We start from the raw sequence: 26,803 nt of genomic DNA, 5'->3' as shown, positions 1-26,803 counted from the left end.
AGTGGGGGAGGGGCAGAGAGAGAGGGAGACACAGAATCGGAAGCAGGCTCCAGGCTCCGAGCCCTCAGCACAGAGCCCCACACGGGGCTCAAATTCATGACGTGAGATCGTGACCTGAGCCAAAGTCGGATGCCCAACCAACTAAGCTGCCCAGGCGCCCCAATTAAAATTTGTAAATGAAGAAGCGATTTCTAAAATGTAAATAAGTTTGATTCTTCTAATTGAACAAATACGACTGACTCTCGTACTTTGTGGCTCATGTGAAAAAAGGAAAGCGATTTACAGACCCCCAGTGAACAGGATGTGTGAAGGATTATAAATCTTGCTGGGTCACAGTTTAGATAATCCTCTCTGAAACGATTTTGATTCAAGAATGTGTCCGACTTTACACCAGTGACATGTCACACTAAAGCGAAGATGGCACCGGCTGTGTTTGTATCATACCTGTTCTGTTGACTGATCGCAGAAAGCCTAGGACAGACATAGATGTCAGGTGCCAGCATCTTGAGGACATCAAGAAATGACATGTCCGACCACAGTTACAGTGAAAACTGTGTTCTGAATGGCCCAGTGTTAGAGGCTAAGAAACCTTAACGTTTTGTGGTTTATGTATAAATTATTGGAGCTTTACCATTTACTGTTTTATTTCTTAACATTTACCAAAGAATCAGGAGAAACTGAAAATCCTCATGGATATAAATGATTCAGTAGGCCACAGGGGGACTTTTTTGTCCCGACAGTCTGGATTTATTTTTTTTTCTTTATCATTTTGCTAATCCTTTGCTCTCATGGGATGATACATTGATCCATTTATGATGAATTTCTGACAGACTTTTGTGATTACCCCATTACTGCAAATACCTAGCACTACCTAAAGGAACCTGTGGTTTGTAACCAGTTTGAGTTTAAAACAGGTGCATTAGTGGTGCTACTTTATGAGTTTTGTATTATGCATAAACAGAAATAACAAGGAAATGACACCGCAGGAGCCCATTCCCTTGGCAATATTTCAGAGCACCATGGGGATCCTGGGAGAGAAGTAGAAAGAATATGTTAGACTCTTGACACATTCAAGATGTTTTCTAAACCAGCCATAGATTTTTCCATAACTAGTTTTTCATGTCCTGCAACTGAGCTGCTATGATTTTTAATCACATTAATTATATGATTATTAAGATATGATATTAGTATATTAATTATACTAATTCTTGTATGCATGTATTGGAATCAGTATATAAAATCCTGAGGGGCAGGACTTGAACCCGCTTAAGTCCCAGTGGGATGGAACAGGAGAGAAAAGTAACAAGAGCCTTCAAGTAAGCAGGCCAATAGGTTGCAGAATTGAAATTTTCTGAATCTCTATGCTTTGCTTTAGGTATACAGATGTAAACTTGTTTTCTCATGTGTTTAAAAAATTACAAAGGGTAACCCTTGCAAAGATCGTTTCCCTGTTACCCCTGAACTGGCTTTTCCTTAGAGCATGTCATAAGACACCCATAGGCAGCTAGAGTTACAAGTGGATTCCCCCCACTCAAGACATTCATTTAAGTGTAAGGCTTTTTATTTTCCCATGAAGCACTTGCACACAAAGGGAGAAACTCTGAAATACGTGTTTTTCCCCCGTTAAACCTCCACAAACTGATTGTTGTACACCTTGAGCAAAACGCTTGTAGTGATGTCTACAGTACTTGTTGCTGCCCCTTCTAGAAGCTGAGTTAGTTCTCTGTATATTCCAGTTGCCTGGAAACATGACGTTCCTTTCCACCCAACCATGAACTATAAAATATCAAAGAATTCACAAAGGAGCAGTGAAAACTATCTTCGCCCAAATTTTGTGCGTATGGCCCTGTAGCTGTGTTATATCAAAAATTGAACTCTCTCCAGAAGGAAGTTGAGCCAAGATTGAACAGGATTGTTAGGCAAAACTTCAGAGTTGCAGTAATGATTCAAATACATTTTGATTTTCTGATTCTGTTCAACATATCTAATATGCTACTGTTAGAAAAAAATGTGATTCAAAAACTCTTGTCCATTAAATGCCATTTAAAACCAGATGGCTTTGCTTAGAATTAATTGTTTGAGCGTGTTGCATAAACAAATTGGTTTATCATGATGTTTGATGTTGTTGAATATGGAAATTATGGAACTTTTATTTGTATATGGGTACGTAAGAGTGAAGCATGAGAAGCTCTTCCTTGTAGATCAAGGACAAGAAGATAAAATGAGCATTATCAGCACTTCTGTTCAATGTGCAACTGAACACCACAATCATTACAGTAAGGCAAGAGAACTATCTGGAAGTCATGAGATAGAACAGTAATTATATAGGTAAATCTGGAAGAAACACATTTATATTTCTAGAAGAATTAATGAAATGTGTATGTGTGTATGTATGTATATAATGGGACATATATAATGGGATATATATATTCATATAATGGGATAATATGTAAAGTGAGGAAATGAACTTCAGCATTGTGTATTAACATGGGAGAATTGGAGAAATCTCAAATACAATACCCCTCAAAAGAAGCAAGTCGCCGAAGAATACATGTGGTATGCTCGTATTTTTATGAGGTTCAACAACAGGAAAATATCTGGTATTTATGCCTGGAATGAGTTGTGAGGGCACGCAGGCACACACATTATATTACAGACATTAGAAAGGGGATCATGACCATGAGATGCACGGCAGACATTTTGGGAGAGTGGGTTAGGACATGCGTTGGAGAGAGACTCTAATTTACTCCCATGTTACACAGAAGGTTCAATGATCAGATCCTACGCCTAGAAATCCTACATCTTGACCACACTGAATTTAATTCATGGCTCAAAGACTGCAGGCAAACTTGAAGCTCAGAAAAAACGTTCCTACCCTGTACGTGTCCCAAGCTAGCAGATACGTTGCCTAAAGTGCCCTCATTCTCCTTCAGGAGGCATTTTGGTTTGGGAATAACAGGACCAAGTTTTGAGTGCTATGTGAGGAACACTGTTAGAAAGGAGAAATGCTTTGGTTTGGGGACTTCTCGGTTTCTATGGTCTGTTAGTCACACAGGTAGGAGAGTGATGACCTAACCCTTATTCTCCAGCTGGGTCTTTCCCATAAATCTGTAAATTCTAAGCTTCTTTTGGGTTTTTTACAGTAAACATTGCTTTGTTTATATAACCTGAATCTGTACTAAAACATTTCGTGTTTTAAAATTGTTTTTGATTAAACATGTTGGTTGAGTACACTGATACTGTTTATTGAAGTCTTCAGTATCAAAGATCAATTTTAGATGTCCCCCTAAAAATATCTAATTTTTATTTTGATTCTTAATTTTGATTCTTAATTTTTAAAATATGCATATGGTTTTAAAATAGAGTTTAAGGGCGCTTGGGTGGCCTAGTTGGTTAAGCGTCTGACTCTTGGTTTTGGCTCAGGTCATGATCTCAAGGTTCATGAGTTGGAGCCCCACGTCGGTCTCTGTGCTGACAGTGCGGAGCCTGGTTGGGATTTTCTCTCTCCCTCTTTCTCCACCTATCCTCCACTCACATTCATTCATTCATTCTCTCTCTCTCTCTCAAAATAAATAAATAAACTTAACTAGTTTAAAAAACTCAAATCACTAGACCCCACATATGTCTTTCAGAAAACAAGTTAATATATAGGTAAGTGAAAACATTAGAACACACACTCTTATTTCTCTAGAAGGAAAAGAAGTTTCTGCTCTAAATAGCGTTTCATAGCAACAATGAAAGAGCGATAGTAGTGATAAGGGGATATTTATTTTACAACCAAATGCATGAATTTCTGAAACATGAGTAGTAGAAGAAAGGGAGAAAATATGAGGAAAGTCACCAACCTTTTTGAGCATTTACTATTAAGAGGATGCTTTTCACATGAGATTTCCTTATTTAATTCATACACGCACACACCCTCTTTCGAGATAACTCTCCCATTTTTTAGTTGAGGTGATGAGGTAACACGGGTCAGACAGACCAAGTATTACTGTCTTTAAGACTCCATAAGTTGGGGCGCCTGGGTGGCTCAGTTGGTTAAGCGTCCGACTTCGGCTCAGGTCATGATCTCACAGTTTGTGAGTTCGAGCCCCGCGTCGGGCTCTGTGCTGACAGCTCAGAGCCTGGAGCCCGTTTCAGATTCTGTGTCTCCCTCTCTCTCTGCCCCTCCCCTGTTCATGCTCTGTCTCTCTGTCTCAAAAATAAATAAATGTTAAAAAAAAATTTTTTTAAAGGCTCCATGGGTACTCCTTTCCCCTAGCATTGTGGGTCATAAAGTACTTTGTGGTTTAAGGGAAAATAATAAGTAATATAGGCCAAGGTTAGAGAGGCTATCTCTGCATATTTAACTTTCTCTATCCAACTTATTTTTTTTAGAATTAAAGATGCAAATGTCCATGCCTGATGTCTGCATATTTAGAATGATTCATTATATGTAAAAAGAAAAAGTGTAGAAATTGCAACTTTAAAGGAAAGCTTTTCTTCTTGTTCTTTGACCTGCTTATCTTTTCACATATATGGATTATGCAGATAGGGTTTTCTTCACACTTATCATATAAGCAGAAAGTGGTCTATTCAATAGGTGGCCCACTTTTTATGCCTCTGTTCCTGCATTTCAGTAACATTTTTGTAAAGATATTTCAAAATCCACTGAAATCTTTCCATGCCTTGCCTAAACCTGGCATTTCAAATTTTTAATCTTTTTGTTGTTGTTGTTAACCACAAGACAAATGTACAATTATATAATGTATCTTTATATCTAATTTTGAACTAATGATCTTTTAGTATATTACACCTTAGTTCATGCCTTGTTTTTTAATAGTCAGGACTGAAAGATAGTTTTGTTGCGTTGCCTATTTATTGTACAGTTGAGAAAACTGAGGTTCAGAAATAAAACAATGGATCTACGTCTGTCAAAGTTTGATCTATGGAACATTTGCATCTAAGACACCTATATTAATCTTTTGAAATGCAGATTTCCAAATCCCAATAGATTAGAACCTCAAGAAGGACAGTCAAGTAGGCCTTATTTTATTTTTCTCTTCCAAGCTTTTACTTAAATTCCATTTAGTTAACATACAGTGTGATGTTAGTTTTGCATGATTCCCCCTTTCTCCACATCCTTGCCAACACCTGTTGTTTCTTGTGTTGTTGACTTTAGCCATTCTGACAGGTGTGAGGTGGTAACTCATTGGAGTTTTGATTTCTGTTTCCCTGATGATCAGTGATGTTGAACATCTTTTCATGTGTTTGTTGGCCATCCGGATGTCTTCTTTGAAAAAACATCTATTAGTGTCTTCTGCCCATTTTTTAACTGGATTATTTGGTTTTTGGATGTTGAGTTTGATAAGTTCTTTATAGATTTTGGATACTAACCCTCTATCGGGTCATTTGCAAAAATTGTCTCCCATTCCATAGGCTGCCTTTTAGTTTTGATTATTTCCTCCACCGTGAAGAAGGTTTTTATCTCGATGTAGTACCAATAGTTCATTTTTGCTTTTGTTTCCTTTGTCTTAGGAGACATATCTAATAAGTTCAGTAGCCTTTATTTTAAGTAAAGCCCCCTACCACAAAGTTTGCGAATCAATGCGGTAGTGTATTTCTATTCACATCTATAAAAGCCTTATCAGCATGCAAATGAGCGTCTCTGTGATATAGCTTGGTTTAAGAGGGTTAAAAACTACATCCCCGTGGTTTTGATACAGTGTGGAAAAGTAATCAAATGCATCAGTGGAGAATAATAATTGAATTCCCTCCACCTTGCACATACATTCTTACTTACAAAAGTCCTGGTCTTTGTCATCTAATCTCTAAACTCAGAAACCCAAAGCATAGTATTTTTAAATGTGCTTAAGTGTCTAGCATTGTTTTAAGAAATTAATTTTTTCTGGGGCATCTCGGTGGCTCAGTTGCTTAAATGTCCAACTCTTGAATTTGGCTCAGGTCATGATCTCCCGGTGCATGAGTTTAAGCCCCGTGTTGAGCTCTGCACTGACAGCCTGGAACCTCCTTGGGATCCTCTCTCTCTTCCTTTCTCCCTGCTCCTCCCCCACTTGCTCTCTTTCTCAAATATAAATAAACTTAAAACCCTACTGATTAAAAAAAATGAATTTTTTCTACCACCTTACGTTTTCCAGGTAGTTGAGTTTTAACTATTTAACCATTCTAGGTGAAACATAGCCAGTATTATGAACATTAGTAGAACCTGAGGGGGAAGTGAATTAAGTTACAGATTCCTATATTTAGGTCTTCATTCATGCAACAAACTCATTATTATTTTCCTTCTGTGGACACAAGTCCTTAGGGGCCAAGATATCTTGTTTAGGCAATAAAGGTTTTCCGTTCAAACAACTTACAGCTCTTGGGCACCTGGGTAGCTCAGTTGGTTGAGTGTCTGACTCTATTTCAGCTCAGGTCATGATCCCAGGGTTGTGGGATTGAGCCTTGGGTAGTGGTCCACACTGAGCATGGAGTCTGCTTAAGACGCTCTCTTGTGGGTCACCTGGTTGGCTCAGTAGGTTAAGCGATGGACTCTTGGTTTTGACTCTGGCCATGATCTCATAGTTTGTGAGACTGAGCCCCGTGTTGGACTCTGTGCTGTCAGTGCAGAGCCTGCTTGGGATTTTCCCTCTCTCTGTGCTCCTCCCCTTCTCTCTCACTCTCTCTCAAATAAACATTTAAAAAAATTCTGCTCCTCTTCCCTACTCATCAGCACTTTCTCTCTAAAATAAAAATCAAAAAAATAGAAAAAAAACTTACAGCTCTTTATTAGGTGAAAACTGAATTTTATTAGTTTTAAAAACTGAAATCCTACTGAACAAAGCATGTGGACCTTAAGGACTGTCTTGGGTTAGGGACCTCTAAAAAGGCTTCATTAACCTGTGAGTGGAAGAGACAAGCGTGTCTTCGTGGAATGGGGACGTGCATGAGAGGTGTGTAGAAAGATGTTTACTGCAGCAAAAACAATATAAACGTCCACCTGTAAGAAAATGGATGAGTAAACAGAGAATGGAAAAAGGCCCTGGAACATGAAAATGAATGGACTAGATTCATATCTAAGAGCACGGAACAAGTAATAAAACAATGTTAAGGGGAAAAAAAATGTAAGTTGCATACTTACATTTATCTTACAGTAAGATACATACTGTATTATGCTATGCATATTTTTTAAAAACCCAAACACATAAACACATTACAAAAGGTTGGAGGAAGGCTCACTTAATTTCTCATAGTGCTTGCCTCACAGGAGGTAGGAAACAAGAACAGGAATGAGAATTAAGTGAAATTCAGATTTCTGGATAATTTATTACTTCTTGAAAACAGCTCGAAACAGCCTAACAGTATTTGATGGGCATTTCTTGTGACGTGCATGGACATTTGTGATATTGTGTTGGTCCTTTTCGTGGTAATGTGTGCGTTTTCTTTAAAAGTGGAAACAAGTGGAATTAACATCATCGGTTAGTGTTCATTTGATCAATCCGTGTGTGCAGTGGATAGAGACTTTTATTGTTTCCCTTTGCAGGTAAATGTCACTCGGGAAGACTCACCAAGTGAAGACCCGGTCTTTCTTAGAACTTTAGGGAAAGGAGACTGGTTTGGAGAGAAGGCCTTGCAAGGGTGAGTAGATCACATCGGACACAGTTTTGGTTTGAGCATGACATAAATTCCTGTCTTAAATATTGAGCTCCTAGCAAAAGAGGCCCTTTAATTAGTGTTTATCCTAATACCAGACACAGAGGCTTAATAATCGTTTTTATTTATTTCCATGTGGACTTGTAATGCATTTACATAGGCTTTAAGATAAATGGATTAGCTTCTGTAATATAACGTTTTTATAGTAATGGAAAAATTTCCTAGCTTTGTGCTCAGTAACCACAATCTCTATAAAGACTCTGAAAGGGAGGGAAAAGTCTCTGCTAAGCTTACTTTGTGCGGTAGTTTTGCTCAGAATCCTAGGAAGGTGATTGGTTGAGAATTTGGAAATCCCTGAACCGACTGTACAAACCAAGGATCAGAAGGTAGTGGAGACTGGCTGGGATTCACGTCTGGGTAGTGGTTGCCCTCCCAGTGGTGGAGATAATGCACATGAACATTAACCATGGATGGACCCAGACACGTATATTGCAAGGTCCCGGAAATTCTACTTGTAAAGCCTCGAGAAGCAAGCATTTGGGATTTCTTCCCACATACTATGGAAGAAAAACCCAGTTGATTTTGGGCTACACATTTTACAGAATGCATGACGAATTTGGCAGATATATTTGGGTATTCTCTTCTTGTTTTCCAATAAACAACACATCTGAATTATCAGTATATATAGATGAGACTTCTCAAAACTCAGTGCAGGGTATGTGTGTGTGTATACACACATACATACTTGAATCAGAAATAACCAATAAACTTTTATTTTGGTATCAAATTCCAGGTGCAGGAGCGTCTGCTAGAGAGGAACCGCAATAGACTATAATTCGTTCCCAAAATATTTGGAACACTGAGTTTTGCTTCCATTTCAAATTATGCCTTCTTTTAAAAATTACATTAGAAGCATTTTGTTTAAGATTGCTATGAAGAAATAACTCAGGGAGTTTTAATTTTTAAGCCACAATCACAGAGCAACTTTTCTTTTTCTTTTCCCACCCTTTCACAGCTATAGACATGAAACGGATCTGATAAGTCCTCCCAAGTACACCACATTAGCTAATGAAGATTCAGAACCAAATAGAACTAAATGCATTTGACTTTCTTTTTTTCTTTTCTTGTATGCGGTTCATTTGATCCTTATCTGATGAGCATGTACTTCCCGTTCGCTTTTTTCCAACAGCAAAGTCAGAAGAAATACCATATTCACTATACACGCACAAAAGAATGCGATAGGCACTAGCTTTTCAGTATAACGGGCAGAGACAGCATTGGTACTTGAATGTTTCTTTCCCTTGATTATCTGTAGAGGATGCTAGAGAATAAAGCCACCTGATTCCTTTGGTCCAAGATTAAATGCCTGTGTGAAAAACGTCGTTTCCAACAGAGCCAAAGTAACAGAAACATTTTCAATCACCTCTGATTGAGATCACAAGTGGAACACCAGACAATAAAACATAACTGGAAATTGACAGATTTCCTCTTGTTAGCTTATTGCCACTGAATTTTGGTGCCAATTAAAGAAAGCTTCGGTGGTGGTAACCCCTTCCTAGAATGTGTCTTAAGAAGTGACCCTGAAAAAAAAATAAAAAAGAAGTGACCCTGAAGATACAGTTTATGGAAAAGTTACCAAATTTTCTCTGAGGTCAACATTTAATGGTATTCCGTCTAGACTGAATTCATTCTAGCATATGGCTATTCTCGTGAACTTTTTGGTGCCAAATTCTCTTTTGTCCGTATTCAGTCCTCCGTACACTGTCTCCTCACCCCCGCTGTCACCCTACACCCCCTCTCTCCCCCAGCAATTTCTTTCTTTCTTGTGCCCTTTGCTCTTACTTTCTCGCTACTCAGCCCGACTTTCTCAGCCTCCTTTAAGTGCCCTCTTACATGTCACCAGGGGTTTGCTACTTGCATCAGAGTATGCTCTTTCTTTTCTGTCTGGTCTTTTCTGTCGCTTCTCAGCCATAGTTTTACTCTGCGGACCACCCCTTCCTTTTTCAAATTCCCCTTCCTTTGGACCCTTGTCACTGTTAGCACTTCTTAGAATTTCTCATGTGATTTCCATTCATCAGTGTTTTGTTCTCACTTCTCTTTATTACATACATCTTATGGCTGCGTGTTGCCTTGATGGAAAGAAGTCCATATACTTACATTCTGATTTGGGCTCAGTATCTGGTACTTTTCAGATACTCAACATGCATTTACTGAATGAATGAATGAATGAATGAATGAATGAATGAATGAACGAACAAACAAATGAGCCTCTCTAATGATGCCTAATCAGGTAATCGCTTCTTGGGATCGGTCATTTTCTCTGCTTGGATCTGTTTGGCAGTGGGGAAAGGGTTATGAACTCACTTGTCTACAAGGGTTGCAGGCTGGTAATGTAAATGAGTAAAGTGAGGTGGGTAAGTAGAAGCCCTTACGTCAAGAGTACAGCAATTACTGAACACTCGCTCATTGCTACAGTTTTTTAAGCAGAAAAAACTTAGGTTTTGGGAAAACAAATATGAAATGTGATTTTGTAACTTGATTTAAAAAAAAAAAAGCTCTGCAAGCAAAAAACAAAGCAAAACAACCACAACAACAAAACACTTCTGCAAACGATTTGACCTGTGAGCTGCCATTTTGTGATTTCTATCTATCTAAATTCAGTAAAGGAAGCCTATTAGGTTAACCCTTCTTATTTCCTTATTTTTTTTTAATGTTTTGATGTCCCATAGGTGTAACCTGTTTTTCACCCTGAGTATCTATGTGCCTTTTTGATCTTTTCTTTGAGTTTCATTGTTGCACACAAGAAACTCTAACCGTTCACAAATCAGATTGATTTGTTTTACTTGTTTCCCTCTAAAAACTGTAAAATTTTATGTTACTTTGAGATAGAAAATCTTCTGGGTACTATGTATCCTTCTGAGTAATAGCTATGCTTCTTGGCAAATCATATCATTTTTATATTTGGAAGAAAGATTACATAGTCAGCGATCTCTGTGTGTCCATAACAGCTTTTCAGATCATTGTTTTCACTCATGTAAAATTTATACGTACTGGGAATTGTTGCTTTATTTTCTCAAGGATGTCCAGCAGACCATTAAAATACCGGTAATTTTGACATGAATTTTTGACCATTATTTTTAAATTTTAGTGTGCCTAATATGAGTACTGGGTAAGCCCATGGTAGATAATTAAATTTTTTTTTTCAACGTTTATTTATTTTTGGGACAGAGAGAGACAGAGCATGAACGGGGGAGGGGCAGAGAGAGAGGGAGACACAGAATCGGAAACAGGCTCCAGGCTCCGAGCCATCAGCCCAGAGCCTGACGCGGGGCTCGAACTCACGGACCGCGAGATCGTGACGTGGCTGAAGTCGGACGCTTAACCGACTGCGCCACCCAGGCGCCCCCCATGGTAGATAATTGAATGACAAAGCTGCGATGTGACCTTGGCCCCCTGACTCCAGAACTTGGCTTTGGAGTTCTGCCTCTAGAAGTAACAAGCTCCATTTCCTTGTTCTCTGGAGACAGTCGAGTCATAGATATGATACAGTCTATATCATCAACATCCATTAACCAATAACATCTCATTACCGGAAGTATTGAAGTCATGGATTGCTTTCACTTTTGTTGGTTGACATGAAGCAAATTATTCTGTATTCTTTGGCTCACTATTTTTTTTTTTTTTTGGCCATGATAATAGTTTTTCCACACCAGAGAGAGGGCAAAATGTTGTACTCTTGACAGAAGTGCTCTTTCCTTATGTACATGAAAACTACACTTGTGTTTAAGTTACTGCAGGTGTAGTCCAGTAACTCATGAGTCAGTCCATCCCACTCCGACTCACTGTGGCTTCAAGCTCTACACCCGACTCGAAACCACGCAGAATCCACACAGGCATCAGATGGTGTCATATTCTAAGCCACACCCACACTTTGCATCAGAGGTAATAGGAAAAAAACCTAAGACTCAGTGGAACCTGACAGATGGGGCTGAGCTCCCATTGCCCCTTGCCCCCTGCCCCGTGGCATTTGAGTCTTCAGCATGGCATGTGGGTAAGAGTTCAAGCTCAGAAATCAGTCGACATGGGTTAGGGCCCACTTGTCACTGACAGATTATGAGACCCTCAGAGGTTCTCCTGTAATCAAAAATGGAGGTGGTGATTATACCTGGCTCTTTTTTTGGTCGTTGAGAGGAATAGTCAAGGGGATTGTTATAAAGCATTTGAATGAGTGCCTAAAATTTAAATTACTCTCAAAGAAAGTTAGCTGCTGTCATCAGTGCTGCCACCATCTTGTTTTCACTGTCATTAGCAATAGCCTCAGCGCGGTGATCCCTGTCCCCGTCGTCATTCCAAGAAGGCTCTGTTACTTCTTGGCCAGAGTTTAGAATGCTTGGTATAATTGGCATAGCATTACATGTGGGGTCAACCACTCACCGATTATATAACTCTGAGCAAGCCAGTTAACCTCTCTGGGTCTCTGGTTCTGAATTTGTAAACTGAGACCGTTGAACTAGATGATCTCTAGCTTTCCTTAGGTCACAGCCTCCGCTTTCTTGGGATTTTGCCTCTTTACAGCTGGAACAGACCCCTGGATGCCAAATGCAGCCCTGTGCCACCCTGTTAAATGGTGGCATTTAATAACAAGCCACTGCCAGAGGGCCCTTCCCTCCAGGAACCCTCCTAGCTATTTCCAGTCTTCTGAACACCATTGCCACGTGCTAGGTCTGTCCTTGTTGATGGAAAAAAGAAGAAGCCATGTCTGCATTTCCCCAGATTCTTCCCTCAAGGACCATGATCTTGGGAAGGTGAATTAACATTTCTGAACCTATTTCCCCCCTCTCTCTTTTGTTAATTAATAAAATGATAGCCCATCAAAGGATAGAATACTGGATAGTGCACTTCAATACTTTGCCATATTTGAATCTGATCATTATTCATGTGTTTATTTGGAAATAAAACATGATAGATACAATTCAAGGCTCTTTGGTATCCTTGTCATTCTTTCCCTCCCACCATCATCTCTTGAGGTTGGCCATGTACACCCTCACTGCTTATGTGTCTATAATTTATTATATATATTTTATTCATACATGTACGTAAGCTTATTTGTCTTAAATTTTTACACATCTGAAATCTCTCTTTGATTTTGCACCAATATGTCATTTTTCTTTCTTTTCCTTCTGTCATGCGAATGGCATTTCTGCCATCCCTTTATTTAGAAATTTTCCCTTTTTCTATTTTAATGATTAACTTTAGATTTGTAATAGGTATAGCTAGTATGTAATGTTAACCGTTGCTCTGTCCTTCTCTTGAATGATACAAGGATTCTCCTGTGTTCAAACCACTCATACCATTTTCTCTCTAGTTTTCTAGGCTATGACTCCACCTGGTTGGTAAATCCTTAGGTATTAGTCATTATTGTGACTAATTAGTCATTATTATACCAGCGCATTCCTTTTGGGTTTATTCTTTAATAGTTGTTCATAGATTATCTGTTTACACTTTCTGCCTTTGCCTATATGTGCCCTGGGCTGTGCATAGAAATCTAGGTTAAAATTTATTTATCCTCAGCATTTTAAGACAAGTCGGTTGCCTTCTGGCATCCATAGTGTGCAGTGAGTCAAATCACTGTTCCCTTGTAGATCGCGTGCCTTTTTCTTTGGTCGCTATCTCTTTGTCTTTGATGTTGTGCACTTTTTCCTACATTGTCTAGAGGCAGATATGTTTTCTTTTCCTTCATATCACTCTTTGTATTCTTTGGTCCTGAGAATATAGTTTTCCTCAATTCTAGAAAATTCTAAGCATTATCTCTGCATACTCTCTTTCACCCCCCTTTCTCTTAATCTCTCACTTGGGGGTTCCCTATGTTCCAGGTTTCTTTTTTTTTTTTTCAACGTTTATTTATTTTTGGGACAGAGAGAGACAGAGCATGAACGGGGGAGGGGCAGAGAGAGAGGGAGACACAGAATCAGAAACAGGCTCCAGGCTCTGAACCATCAGCCCAGAGCCTGACGCAGGGCTCAAACTCACGGACCGCGAGATCGTGACCTGGCTGAAGTCGGACGCTCAACCGACTGCGCCACTCAGGCGCCCCCCTATGTTCCAGGTTTCAACTCCTCAGTGTACCATTCTTGCCTTATTTTCTCACATCTGCATCTTTTTGCTCTGTATCATTCCATGTTACCTTTGTGATGGGATCTGGGCAATTCTCTCCCTTCACCTGCATCAAGTCTTAAATTCGACCCATCCACGGAGGAGTTTCCCAATGATTAGTTTTTAAATATGACTTTTAGAAGTTCAACTTGGCACACCACAGTGGTTAGTGAGCTCTGCAATGAGACTGCCTGGGTTCGAATCCCAGCCCTCGCATTTATAAGGTGTGTGATCTTGTTTGCCTTCATTTCTTTGTAGTTCAGATTCATGGTTTGTAAAATGGGACTAATCGTACCTGGCTACATGCAGTTGGTCATTAATAAGCCAAGTAATGTATATAGCATGTATGTTAGAATGATAATAATAAACTGATATTCATTAGATAAGTAAATCATGTTAGCTGTGCATAGCGATCTGTCTTCATGTCTGTATTATTTCCTGTTTATATTTTCTTTCATTTTATTATTTTTAAACTATTTGATATTTTGTTACTTTCACTTTGATGTATAGATCCTAACATTTCTTATATCTGCAGACCCTTCCTGTTTTATTGCGTGGCTTATTATAGCTTGGGGAGGTTTCGTTTCATTTTTGTTTGTCTTTTTGCTCTCCCACTTTGAGCAGAGCTGGTAGACGGACAGACTCCCTGGGGCCGGGGCCATGTCTTCATGGCTATTTCATTTTTGCCTTCGCGAGGATGGGCTTCAGCTTCGTGTCCTTGTACCATGAAGATAAGAGAGAGATCTCATGTCCCAGGTGTTAGGCTTGGGTTTCTGTTTCTCTCAGGGAAAATCTCTTGGACCAACAGAGAGAGAGTGAGCACTTTTCTTTTACCTCCTTCCCTCCCTTCCTCCTTCCTTCATTCCTTCCTTCCTTTTTTCATTTTAATTCCAAGGTAGTTAACATACAGTGTTATATTAGTTTCGGGTGTATAGTGTAGCAATTAAGCAATTCTGTACATTACTACAAACCTTATACATACATACACGCACTATATGTTACACCATAAATCATTCTTAATACACATCGCCTGTTTCACTGATTTCTCCCACTACCCACCTCTCCTCTGGTACCCAGTTTGTTCTCTATAAATAACAGTCTATTTCTTGGTTTGCTTCTTTGTACATTGGTTTTGTTTTGTTTTGTTTTCCACATATGAGTAAAATTAGATGGTATTTATCTTTCTCTGACTGACATATTTCACTTGGCCTTATACCCTCTAGATCCATCCATGTTGTTGTGACTGGCAAGGTTTCATTCTTTTTCTGGCTGTGTAATATTCCATTGTAACACACACACACACACACACACACACACACACACACACTCACACACTCTCACACACTTAACATCTTTATCCTTTCATCTAGCATTGGATACTTGGGTTGCTTCCATATTTGGCTATTTTCAAAAAATGCTACAATAAACAGAGGGGTACATATATCTTTACAAATTGGTGTTTTTGTTTTCTTTGGGTAAATACAAGTAGTGAAATTACTGGATCGTATGGTAATTCTGTTTTAATTTTTTGAAGAACCTCCATACCGTTTTCCACAGTGGCTGCACCAGGTTGCATTTCTACCAACAGTGCCCAAGAGTTCCTTTTTCTCCACATCCGTGTCCAACTTGTTGTTTCTTGTGGTTTTGATTTTAGCCATTCTGACAGATGTGAGGTGATATCTCATTGCAGCTTTGATCTGCATTTCCCTGATGAGTGATGTTGAGCATCTTTTCACATGTCTGTTGGCCATCTGGATGTCTTTTTTGGAGAAATGTCTATTTATGTCCTGTGCCCATTTTTAATTGCATTATTTGCTTTATATGTGTTGAGTTGTATAAATGCCTTATATATTTCAGATATGAACCCTTTATCAGATATGTCATTTGCAAATTATCTTCTCCTATTCAGTAGATTGTCTTTTAGTTTTGTTGATTGTTTCCTTTGCTGTGCAGAAACTTTTTGTTTTGATGTAGTCCCAGTGGTTCACTTTTGCTTTTGTTTCCCTCACCTCAAGACATATTTAGAAAAATGTTGCTGCAGCCAATGTCAGTGAAATTACTGCCTGTGTTCTCTTCTAGCGTTTCTATAGTTTCAGGTCTCACCTTTAGGTGAGTTTAGGTCTTGAATACTTTTTGAGTTTATTTTTGTGTATGGTGTAAGAAATTGGCCCAATTTCATTCATGTAGCTGTCCAGTTTGTCTCTTTGTTGAAGAGACTTTGTCCTGTTGTATATTTTTGCCTTCTTTGTCAAAAATTTGACCATAAATGGTGGATTTATTTCTGGGTTCTCTACTCTGTTCCATTGACCTGTATGTCTGTTTTGGTGCCAGTACCATACTATTTTGATTACTACAGATTTGGATTATATCTTGAAATCTGGTATTGTGATACCTCCTGCTTTATTGTTCTTCTCAACATTGCTTTGGCTATTTGGGGTCTTTTGTGGTTGCATGCAAATTTTAGGATAATGTTTTCTAGTTCTGTGGAAAATGCTGTTGGGATTTTGATAGGGATTGTGTTAAATCTATTTTGGTAATATGGACATTTTGACAATATTGGTTCTTCCAATCTATGAGCACAGAATTACTTGCCATTTGTCTGTGTCATCTTCAATTTCTTTCATCATTGTTTTAGAGTTTCCAGAGTACAGTCTTTCACTTCTTAGGTTAAGTTTATTCTTTGGGATTTATTCTTTTTGGTTGTAAATGGGACTGTTTTATTCATTTCTTTTTCTGTTTCTTCATTATTAGTATATACAAATCTAATGGGTTTCTGTATATTTTGTATCTTGTGACCTTAGTAAATTCATTTATCAGTTCTAATAGTTTTTTTTGGTGGAGTCTTTAGGGCTTTCTATATATAGTATCATGTTGTCTGCAAATGGGGAAAGTTTTACTTCTTCTGTACCAATTTGGATGCCTTTTATTTCTTTCTTTTGTCTGGTTGCCGCAGATAGGACTTCCAGTACTATGTTGAATAAAAGTGATGAGAGTGGACATCCTTGTCTTGTTCCTGATCTTAAGGGAAAAGCTCTCGGTTTTTTACCATTGAGTATGATGTTAGCTGTGGTTTTTTCATATATGACCTTTATTATGTTGAGGTATGTTCCCTAAACTGACTTTGTTTAGGGTCTTTCCTCCTCATGATGGAAGTTGTACTTTGTCACACTCTTTTTCTGTATCTATTGAAATTATGATAGGGTTTTTATTATTTCTTTTGTTGATGTGCTGCATCCTGGGAATAAATCCTACTTGATCGTGGTAATGGCACTTATATTATTGGATTCGATTTGCTAATACTTTGAGGACTTTTGCATGTATGTTTATCAGAGATACTGGTCTGTAGTTCTCTTTTTTTTTTTTTTTTTTTTTTTTTTTTTGTAGCGTCTTTATCTGGGTTTGGTATCCAGGATAATGCTAGCCTGGTAGAATGATTTTGGAAGCTTTCCTTCTTCTTCTATTTTTGGAATAGTTTGAGAAGAACAAGTATTAACTCTTCTTTAAATGTTTGGTCAAATTCACCTGTGAAACCATCTGGTCCTGGACTTTGGTTTATTGGGAGTTTATTACTGATTCAATTTCATTGCTAGTAATCAATCTGTTCCAATTTTCTCTTTCTTCCTGATTCACTTTTGGGAGGTTATGTTTCTAGTTATGTATCCATTTCTTTTAGGTTGTCCAATTTGTTGGTATGTAATTTTTCATAATATTCTCTTGTAATCCTTTATATTTCTGTGATTTGGTCATTATTTATCCTCTTTTGTTTCTGACTTTGTTCCAGCCATCTTCTTCCTCCTCCTCTTTTGTTGAATCTGGCTAGACATTTATCAATTATGTTGCTCTTTTCAAAGAAAAAGCTCCTGGTTTCATTAATCTGCTATATTGGTGGGGTGTTTTTTTTTAGTTTCTGTTTAATTTATTTCTGCTCAAATCATTATTATTTTTCTTGCTTCTATTGGTTTTAGGTCTTGTTTGTTCTTTTTCCAGCTCCTTTAGATGTAAGGTTAGGTTGTTTGATGAGATTTTTCTTGCTTCTTGAGGTAGACCTGTATTGCTATAAACTTCCCTCTTAGAACAGTTTTTGCTACATCCCAAAGGTTTTGGACCGTTGTGTTTTCATTTTCATTTCTATGTAATTTTTTATTTCTTCTTTTATTTCTTGGTTGGCCCATTCATTGTTTAGTGACATCTTATTTAACTTCCAGGTATTTGTGTTCTTTCCAGATTTTTTCTTGTGGTTGATTTCTAGTTTTCTAGAATTGTGGTCAGAAAAGATGTGTGATATGACTTTGATCTTTTTGAATTTGTTGAGACTTGTGCCCTAAAATGTGATGTATTCTGGAGAATGTTCCATGGGCGCTTGAATAGCATGTGAATTCCACTGTGTTAAGATGGAGTGTTTTGAATGTATCTCTTAGATGCATCTGATCCAGTGTATTATTCAAAGCCACTGTTTTCCTTTTTGATTTTATGTTTGGATGATTCCTCCACTGGTGTAAGTGAAGTGTCAAGTCTCCTACTGTTATTGTATTACTATTTATTACTTCCCGTATGTTTGTTAAGAGGTGCTTTATGCATTTGGGTACTTTCATGTTGGGTACGTAAATACTTACTCTTGTTTTCTTGTTGGATTGTCCCCTTTATAATTATGTAGTGTCCTCCTTTGTCTCTTGTTACAGTCTTTGTTTTAAAGTCAATTTTGTCTAATGTAAGTATTGCTACTCCAGCTTTCTTTTCACTGCTGTTTGCATAAGTGCTTTTCCACCCCTTCTCTTTCAGTCTCCATGTGTCTCTTCTTTCTGAAATGCATCCAGGGAGAGTTATTTCTAAAGCTTATGGCTCATGTTTAGAAATACTCTGGAACTCTGGCTATGTGAAGGGCTTCGTCCCATTTGCTATCTTGACTGGACCATAGTGAGCCTTCTCCACCCGTCCCCATGGGCTCTCCTGTCCAGCTCCAGCTCATTTCTCCAAACTAGGCCCCTTCTCTTTGCATAGCGCTGGAGATTTGCACGGGTTTGGTTTTGTTTCTTTTGTCTTAGTGATGATTATAATTAGTTAGCAAGGATTATTCTTTTGAGAATTGAATTGGTAATCCATGTAAGATGTAGCAGAATATCTAGTGGGATTTTTTCCCGTTATCTTGGATCTGTGGCTATGGTTCAAAGCTAAAAAACTGCCAGTATGTAGGGCCAATTCTTCTGTAGAGCTGACTGGGAAGAACCAAAATCACTTTATTGGTACCACTACTCCATCTGCAAGATGGCCTGTTGGGGAGAGCAGTATTGATCAAAAGAAGTCGTTTTCTCTGTTTTCGGGTTACTAGCTTACTTTGATGTTGAGAATTTACAGGTAAACAGGTCATTAAACTAGAGTGTGCTGAGTGATACTGTGGCAGAAGCCCACAGTGCCATAGCCACATTATCATATCTGTATCACTATCCTAAAACTTTTTCCTGAGTTCCAGACCCAGTTTCCTATGGGGCCTGCCCACTTAGATATCACTCAGATACCTCAAATGGTGCTTGGGCAAATACATTCACATTGTCTCTCTTCCCAGGCAAATCTATGCCAAGTAGTCTCTTGTAATAACTGCTTTGCAAACCAGAAATTTGGGCGTCATCCCTGACTCTTTCCTCTCTTGACATCCCCATACCACTGATCTCTAATCCTGTTGACTGTGCCTTCTAAGTAATTATCAACATCACCTTTGTCTTGTTTTCGCTGCCACTGTTCTGATTAGGGCCCCCATGATGTGGTGTCAGCTGGACTAATGTTGTTCCTCCCAATTGGTCACCCTGTGTACAGTCTTGTGTACCTTGCATCATGTCCACTTACTATGGTTATGATACTTTCTCATTATTAGTTTTGACGGGGGCCGTAATAAGTTACTGCAAATTGAGAGCCTTAAAACAATAGAATTTTACTCTTTAATAATTCTGGAGGCTAACAGTCCAAAATACAGGTGTCACCATGGCCATGTTTTTCTCTGAAAGCTCTGGGGAAGAATCTGTTCCATGTCTCCTTCCTAGCTTCTGGTGGTTGTCAACAATATTTGGCATCATTGCCATATGGCTTCATCATTTCAATTTCTGGTTCTGTCTTCCCATGGCTGTCTCCCCTCTGTGTGTGTCTTTGTTTCAAAATCTTTCTCTTTTTACAAAGGACAGTAGTCATTGAATTTAGGGCCAACCCTAATCCAATATGGCAGCATCTTAACTTGATTATGTCTGCAAGGACCATATTTCCAAATAAGCTCACATTCACACGTTCTGGAGCTTAGGACTTTAACATTGCATTTGGGGGAACACAGTTCAACCCACAACATTCTCAACAACAAATGGGTTCCTGTCACTTTTCCTTCTCAAGGGCTCCCTGTGATGCCCCCAGCTCGGAGGTCTGTTCTTGTATTACCCCTGCAGTCTCATCCCCCACATGCCTGCCTCATGATCTGTGCTCTGGTCATACTGAGATCTCCAGTGTCCCCATCATCCCTATGATGTAGTTTAGTTTTAGGCATTTTCCACTGAATGATCTTTTATGATTATAGTCCCTCCTGGCATGGATGAATAACTAAACTTATAATAAGCCCCAAGTGGGATATTAAAACCTGGCAGCCTAGCACAGCACAGAGCCTAAGTGTTCAGGCATATAGAAGCTGTCTGTTCCTCTGAAGTCATTTATTACTCATGATAGGTACATATCCTCTTACATCTTGACATAAAGATACCTGGGATACAGTGGGCCATTAGGTTTTGATGTCAAGGACCCCATCAGAGGATTGATGTAAATCACATCTTGGCTTAATATGAATATTAATATAAAATATTAATATACAATATTAATATAATATAAAATATACACACACATCCCCCCCACATGCGTATGCACAACTCTTTCCCACACACACATCCTAAATTATAGATATTAGCATGCAAATGCCTCTGGCCTAGCTTCCACAGACAATAATGAAGATAATCAACAAAATTCAAACACATGATCTTTGAACTTCTCTGAAAACACCTTCCCCTGGAATATAAAGTTAGTTGCACGAAATAGTATTTTGTTGTTGTTTCTTGAATTTATCTGATAATCTTGTTAATACTTTAGCCCACACTGTAGATTCAAATATTGTTAGTGGTTGATTTAGCTTAGTATAACTGTCAGTCACTGATCAGCAACCCAAGATATGTTAGTTTTAGGTAAATTAAGAAATAGATTGTTTAGAAAAATCCTGTTAAATGCAAGGGGATTTATAAAAGAGGACTTCCATGGTAGATGAAGGCTTTATGCCTGCGTATATGAGCGATTGTTTACATAAAAGGGATCGAGGGGGCGCCTGGGTGGCGCAGTCGGTTAAGCGTCCGACTTCAGCCAGGTCACGATCTTGCGGTCTGTGAGTTCGAGCCCCGCGTCGGGCTCTGGGCTGATGGCTCAGAGCCTGGAGCCTGTTTCCGATTCTGTGTCTCCCTCTCTCTCTGCCCCTCGCCCGTTCATGCTCTGTCTCTCTCTGTCCCAAAAATAAATAAACATTGAAAAAAAAAATTTAAAAAAAAAAAAAAAAAAAAAAAAAGGGATCGAATTTTCGTAGATGGTTGGGGAAACATCAGGGTGTCTCAGTATTTTTCTATAAAATGACTTTCTTTATCCTTACTGCCTTAAATATAAGGTTGTTTTCAATGCTGGAAATTGAGCTACTTACAAAACAATTCAGTCCCTCATTGTTATTTTCCAACATGCCATTCAGACAAATAATTTCCACAAGATAAGAAAAGATAAGAAAATGTAATGTAAATTTGAAAATCTCTTCAAAAACAGATACAAAATGTTTCATTTGAAGTTAATGTTCTTGTTAATGAACTTGGCTCGTGTTTTGTGTCTCTGTCATTTTTATTCCTCCCAAGTCTAGATGATTGCTTCTTCATTTTTCTTTCACACAGGGTAGAAGAAAAATGACTTGTTATAAATCATACTTTGAGTAGGCAACAAAGATTTTAATTGCTTAGACTCATTGTTATTATTCTAATCACTTGCGATGCCTGGAAAAAAAAATGTTTTAAAGCACTCTGAATATTCTTGCCAAAAATTATCTTTGAACGTAACGTTTACTCGGGTGTTCTGATGAAGGCTGCGCCACACGAAATGAGCATTTCCAGCTATGTTTGGCCTCACATTGTTCTCATGCCTCATTCATACGGTGAAATGTGAGTGGGAGTATTTCAGAAAAAAATATGCTGTGTGGTAACTGTCTTACCCCATACTCCAAGCATTAGGGCGAGTACCATTTAGGACATTTTAAATAGTATTTAAAGAGCTTCTCACAGTTTTGGAGGCTGGATGTTGGAGATCGGGGTGCAGCATAGTTGGGTTCTTGGGAGGACTTTTCTGGTGGCTTGTATGTGACTGCTTCTTGTTTTGTGCTCACATGGCATTTCCTTGGTCGTGTGCATGTGGGGACAGAGTGCAAGCTCTCTGGTGGCTTTTCTTATAAAACCTCCACCCTTATGACATCATCTAGACCTAAGTATCTCCCAAAAAGCTCCATCGGATAGCATCGTATTGGAGGTTAGGGTTCCAACACATGAGCTGGGATAAGGGTACACAACTGAGTCCTTACCATTGACCGGTTGATTCTCCACAGCAGTCTGAAGGCAATTCGCTAAGAAAGGTCAACATTTTCTACAAGTGGTGTTAAAACAACTGAATATCCATTAAGTTAAAAAAAAAAAATTGGCCCTCTACATGAACCGTGTATGGAAATTCAGTTAAAATCTATCCTAACCAAAATTATAAAGTCTTTAAGAGAAAAATAGGAGATGAATGTTGAGAACTTTTGTTTAATGTTGATCAGTGTTGATGAATGTTAAGCACTTTTGTTTAATATATCATAGCAAAACATCCATAAAAGTGGAAAATTGGGCATCATTGAAATTAAGAATTTCTATTCTTGAAAAAAAAAAACATTATTAGGAGTAAGAAAATACTTTCCATAGACCAAGAGAAAATATTTGTGAAAGTAAATTATAATCTGAAAAAGGACTTGATTTCAGAATGTTTTAAGAAACTCTCAAATTTCTAATAAGAAAACAAAACAGCCAATTTTTAAATGGCACCTGATTTGAACAGGTTATCTCCCCAATGAAGAGAAAATGATCATTAAAACAGCAGGCAATCTTCTCATCATGATTTGTCATAGGGAAATGCAAATTAAAACCATGATGAAATAGGGGCGCCTGGGTGGCTCAGTTGGTTAAGTGTCCAACTTCGGCTCTGGTTGTGATCTTGCAGCTCGTGAGTTCGAGCCCCACGTCGGGCTCTGTGCTGACAGCTCAGAGCCTGGAGCCTGCTTCAGATTCTATGTCTCCCTCTCTCTCTGCTTCTCCCCTGTTCATGCTCTCTCTCTCTCAAAAATAGATAAAAATTAAAAAAAAAACTATGATGAAATACTACTGTACAGCTATTAGAATGCCTAAGATTTAAAAGATTGACCATTCCGAGTGCTAAAGAGGACGTGGAGACAGAACTCCCATGCACAGCTAGTGGGAATGTAAAATGGTATGACCACTTTAGAAAAAAGTTCGGCCGTTTCTTGAAACGTGAAACATATCACCTGCCATGTGCTCAGCCGTTCCATTCCTAGATATTTACATGAAAGGTTCTGTAAAAACAGAGACTTGGACACAAACATTTATGACAGCTTTCTGTATAACGGTCCCAAACTCGAAACAACCCAAATGTGTATCAGCGTTTGAATGGATAATCAAATCCTGGGCTAGCCATACAATGAAGTACTATTTAGTAGTAAACAGAATGAAGTTTTGATTTAGTCACCAATATAGAGGAGTCTTAAAATCATGATAATGAGTGAAATAAGCCACATAAAAAGCACATACTGTATGGTTCCATTTCTATACAACTAGAAAATGCCAGCTCATCTGTGGTCACAGAAAACAGAGTAGGGGTTACCGGGGATGGGGGTTGGCGAGATACAGAGATGATAAAGCGATGTCAGGAACCTTTGGGGAGGGCGCGTTATGCTCATTACCTTGGGCGCAATAATAGAATCGTGAGTGTCGGTAAATGTCGCAAGTTTTTAAATTGTGTACATTAAACGTTCGCAGTTTATGTCAGTTTTATGTCAGTAAAACTGTTACAATGTTTTCAAACTCACTGAACAATCTGTGAGGTGTCCTGGATATAATCAAGTGTCAGCAAGGGACCTGCCCACTCTCCTCTAGGTCATTACCCACCCACCCCCACTCCATGCTCTGAAGGCTCAGGGCTTCCGCGTTCCTATTTGCAGAATGTCTGTTAATGACACTATGTTTCTGCAACTTGCTTTACCTCACTCGCCAGTACCAGGCGGTGTTAGGTAATGTATTTAGAGAGCCAGGAGTGCAGCAAACCCTCTGACAGGAGTAGTGATGGAAAGTCCCGCGGTGGAGTTTTGCACACGTCAAGTGATCGGTTACCCAAAGCATGCAGGCAAGGATAAGCCAAAAGGATCTTGGTTTTGGGAATTGGTTTTTGGCTGTGTGTTAGTCTCTGGTCGATTTAGACTCTGTGATTATCAGTCTGGAAGGCAGAGGGCAGACAGAATTTACTCCTGAAGCGGCAGAATTACAAAAGGTGTTTATTCTCGTATTGCCTGAAGTCATCTGAACCAGTAGTGATCTCCTATCCCACACTAGGAAATGTAAGGTAAACTGTTAATTTAAACAGCTAAGCCAGTACACCTGTATGTTGCTGTTAAAGTGAGTTGTGCGTTGACTCTTAGCAAAAACTGTTCACTCTTTGACACTGAGGTATTTAAAGGTAAACCAGGCAGGGGTGCCTGGGGGGCTCAGTCGGTTAGGCGTCCAACTCTCGATTTCGGTCTCACAGTTCATGAGATGGAGCCCTGAACCAGGCTCCGTGCTGTCGGCGTGGAGCCTGCTCGGGGTTCTCTATCTCTCTCCTCTCTCTCTGCCCCTCTCCTGCTCCCCGGCACATCCTCTCTCTGTGTCTCAAAAATAAATAAATTGACAAAAATAATAAAGGTAAACCAGGCAGATTTTCTGCCCTCTGAGGCATTGTGCTAAATACTCTCACATGCATTGTTTTGATAATTCTATCCTTAGTCCCTGTTAGCCCCGTCCCACATGTGAGAAAACTGGAGGCTCGGTGAGGTTAAGTAGCCTGTGCAAGGTGAAAACGCTAATAAGCAGAGAAGCCGGGATTCCAGTCCAATGAACTCCCTGTGGTCTTTTAACCCTTGCCCCGTACTGTGGAAACATGCACCAGTGACCAGACTGGGCAGGACGGGCGGTGTGGGGGCTTCTTGATACAAGGCAGTGTCATTTCATGGCCGTCTCCCTTTCCTGCTCCCTTTCCACAGGATGTGGGGAAAAGCATGTAGCTGCCCTTGCCCCTCCCTGTTCTTCGTTCTTCTTCTATTGAGGTATTCAGTGTACTTCTCCTCTACCCATCAACACGATTGACGTGACAGAGGCTCACTGTCATGTACATACTTGTGGTTTCATCTTGGCCTCAGCCCGTGTTTTCTGTTGATAACTGAACATGACCGTGAAGATAACGCACCTATCTATCACGCCCCCTTCCCCTTTCGGCACTTCTAAAACTATCCTACAGCTCAGGTCTGTGGGTTTTGAGAGCTTATCCTGTAAGGTGTAATGGCTGTTCCTTTGTGTTCTAGAATATTCCTGAGTGCCTGATCTTAGTGGTGCCCTCAGGCTGACAGTAGCCTGGCACCCAGATGGCGGACTGCTTCTCTCACGGTCTACTCAACATCTTTGCTGCAGACCTGCTCCCCATATGGGGAAACGTGTTGCTTTTAGAAGGAACATTTTCCACAAACATTCCATGAGAAGAATACAGGTTTTCTACCACCCCCATCCATATGCACTATTTCCCTTAGAAACATGGTTTGCTATCTTGGAAAAGTAGAATTTTTTATTTTATTTTATGTTTTTGAATTTGTGTTCCCAGACAAAAATAGTCAGGAATTGTAAATGTGTACCTGAATATTTTTAAAAGAATCATAAATTATTTCAAAAAATTTTTTTGATGTTTTTATTTATTTTTGAGAGACAGAGACAGAGAAAGAGAAAGAGGGTGAGCAGGAGAGGGTCACAGAGAGAGAGAGGGAGACATAGAATCCGAAGCCGGCTCCAGGCTCTGAGCTATCGGCACAGAGCCTGATGTGGGGCTCAAACTCACGAACCATGAGATCGTGACCTGAGCCAAAGTCAGACGCTTAACTGACTGAGCCACCCAGGCGCCCCTAATCATAAATTATTTTAAAAGTATCTGGAAAAAGAATTGTTTGCTCCTAGACATACTCCAGAATAGTGAGGATTTGAGATCGTGGAAAATTATGGGTTTTAGAGCATTTTCTGATGTAACGTTGATATTTCATGTCCGTCTTAGGTTCCTACATGACAGGTCACACACTTTTGTAAGGTAACCCATGTTTTCCGCTTTTCTATGTGCCCCCGATAAGCACTGAGGACGTTAATCCAGCTGGCGTATACCTGGGACTACCATAGACCTCATTTATTTTTATTCATTTCCATTTTTAACTGGGAGTCATATTCAGAAGAAGACTGGATAAATCATTCTATCACCAGCCACAAAAAAAATCATTATTTTTCCATTTGCTAAAGCAGAATGAGTCCTTAAGAATTGGAATATAAATCTTAAAATTTCTCCTTCTAGCAGTGTCTAAATATCCTGGGAAGAGCTGCTTAGCTGAATGATTCTATTTAAAATGGCAACGCTCTATGTGTTTGTGGAAAATGGGAAATAATTTTAAGTGATTGATGAGATCTTTTATATTTATAGTTTTATTGTTCGTTTCTAGGTTCAGAGAAAGAATCATGGATCTCTGCGTCTCCCCTAAGGGTAGAGTTGCATATACATCCAGGCAAATACTGTGGGAGATCAGTCTTGTCTAGAATTTTTATTTCTTTCTCAAATGCGTTATTTTTCCTTGATGCAGATTCCTGTGTTAAGAATA

At 39.1% G+C, this 26,803-nt stretch overlaps 1 protein-coding gene across 1 annotated transcript in view; it reads left to right on the top strand.

The window, feature by feature from the left end:
* PRKG1 (protein kinase cGMP-dependent 1) overlaps positions 1 to 26,803 on the top strand; it is a 1,154,193-nt gene that overhangs the window by 935,032 nt on the left and 192,358 nt on the right. Inside the window, exon 7 of the mRNA XM_047088578.1 lies at positions 7,523 to 7,617. Within this exon, the coding sequence (XP_046944534.1) occupies positions 7,523 to 7,617 (95 nt within the window). The remainder of the gene's footprint in view (positions 1 to 7,522; positions 7,618 to 26,803) is intronic.

The sequence above is a fragment of the Lynx rufus genome, unplaced genomic scaffold (genome assembly GCF_022079265.1).
Source record: "Lynx rufus isolate CCGP_SWC_20201006 ecotype Redwood Valley unplaced genomic scaffold, mLynRuf1.p SCAF_25, whole genome shotgun sequence".
Lineage (NCBI taxonomy): Eukaryota > Metazoa > Chordata > Mammalia > Carnivora > Felidae > Lynx > Lynx rufus.
The sequence above is the reverse complement of the archived record's forward strand: the minus strand, read 5'-3'. Positions and strand labels throughout refer to the sequence as shown.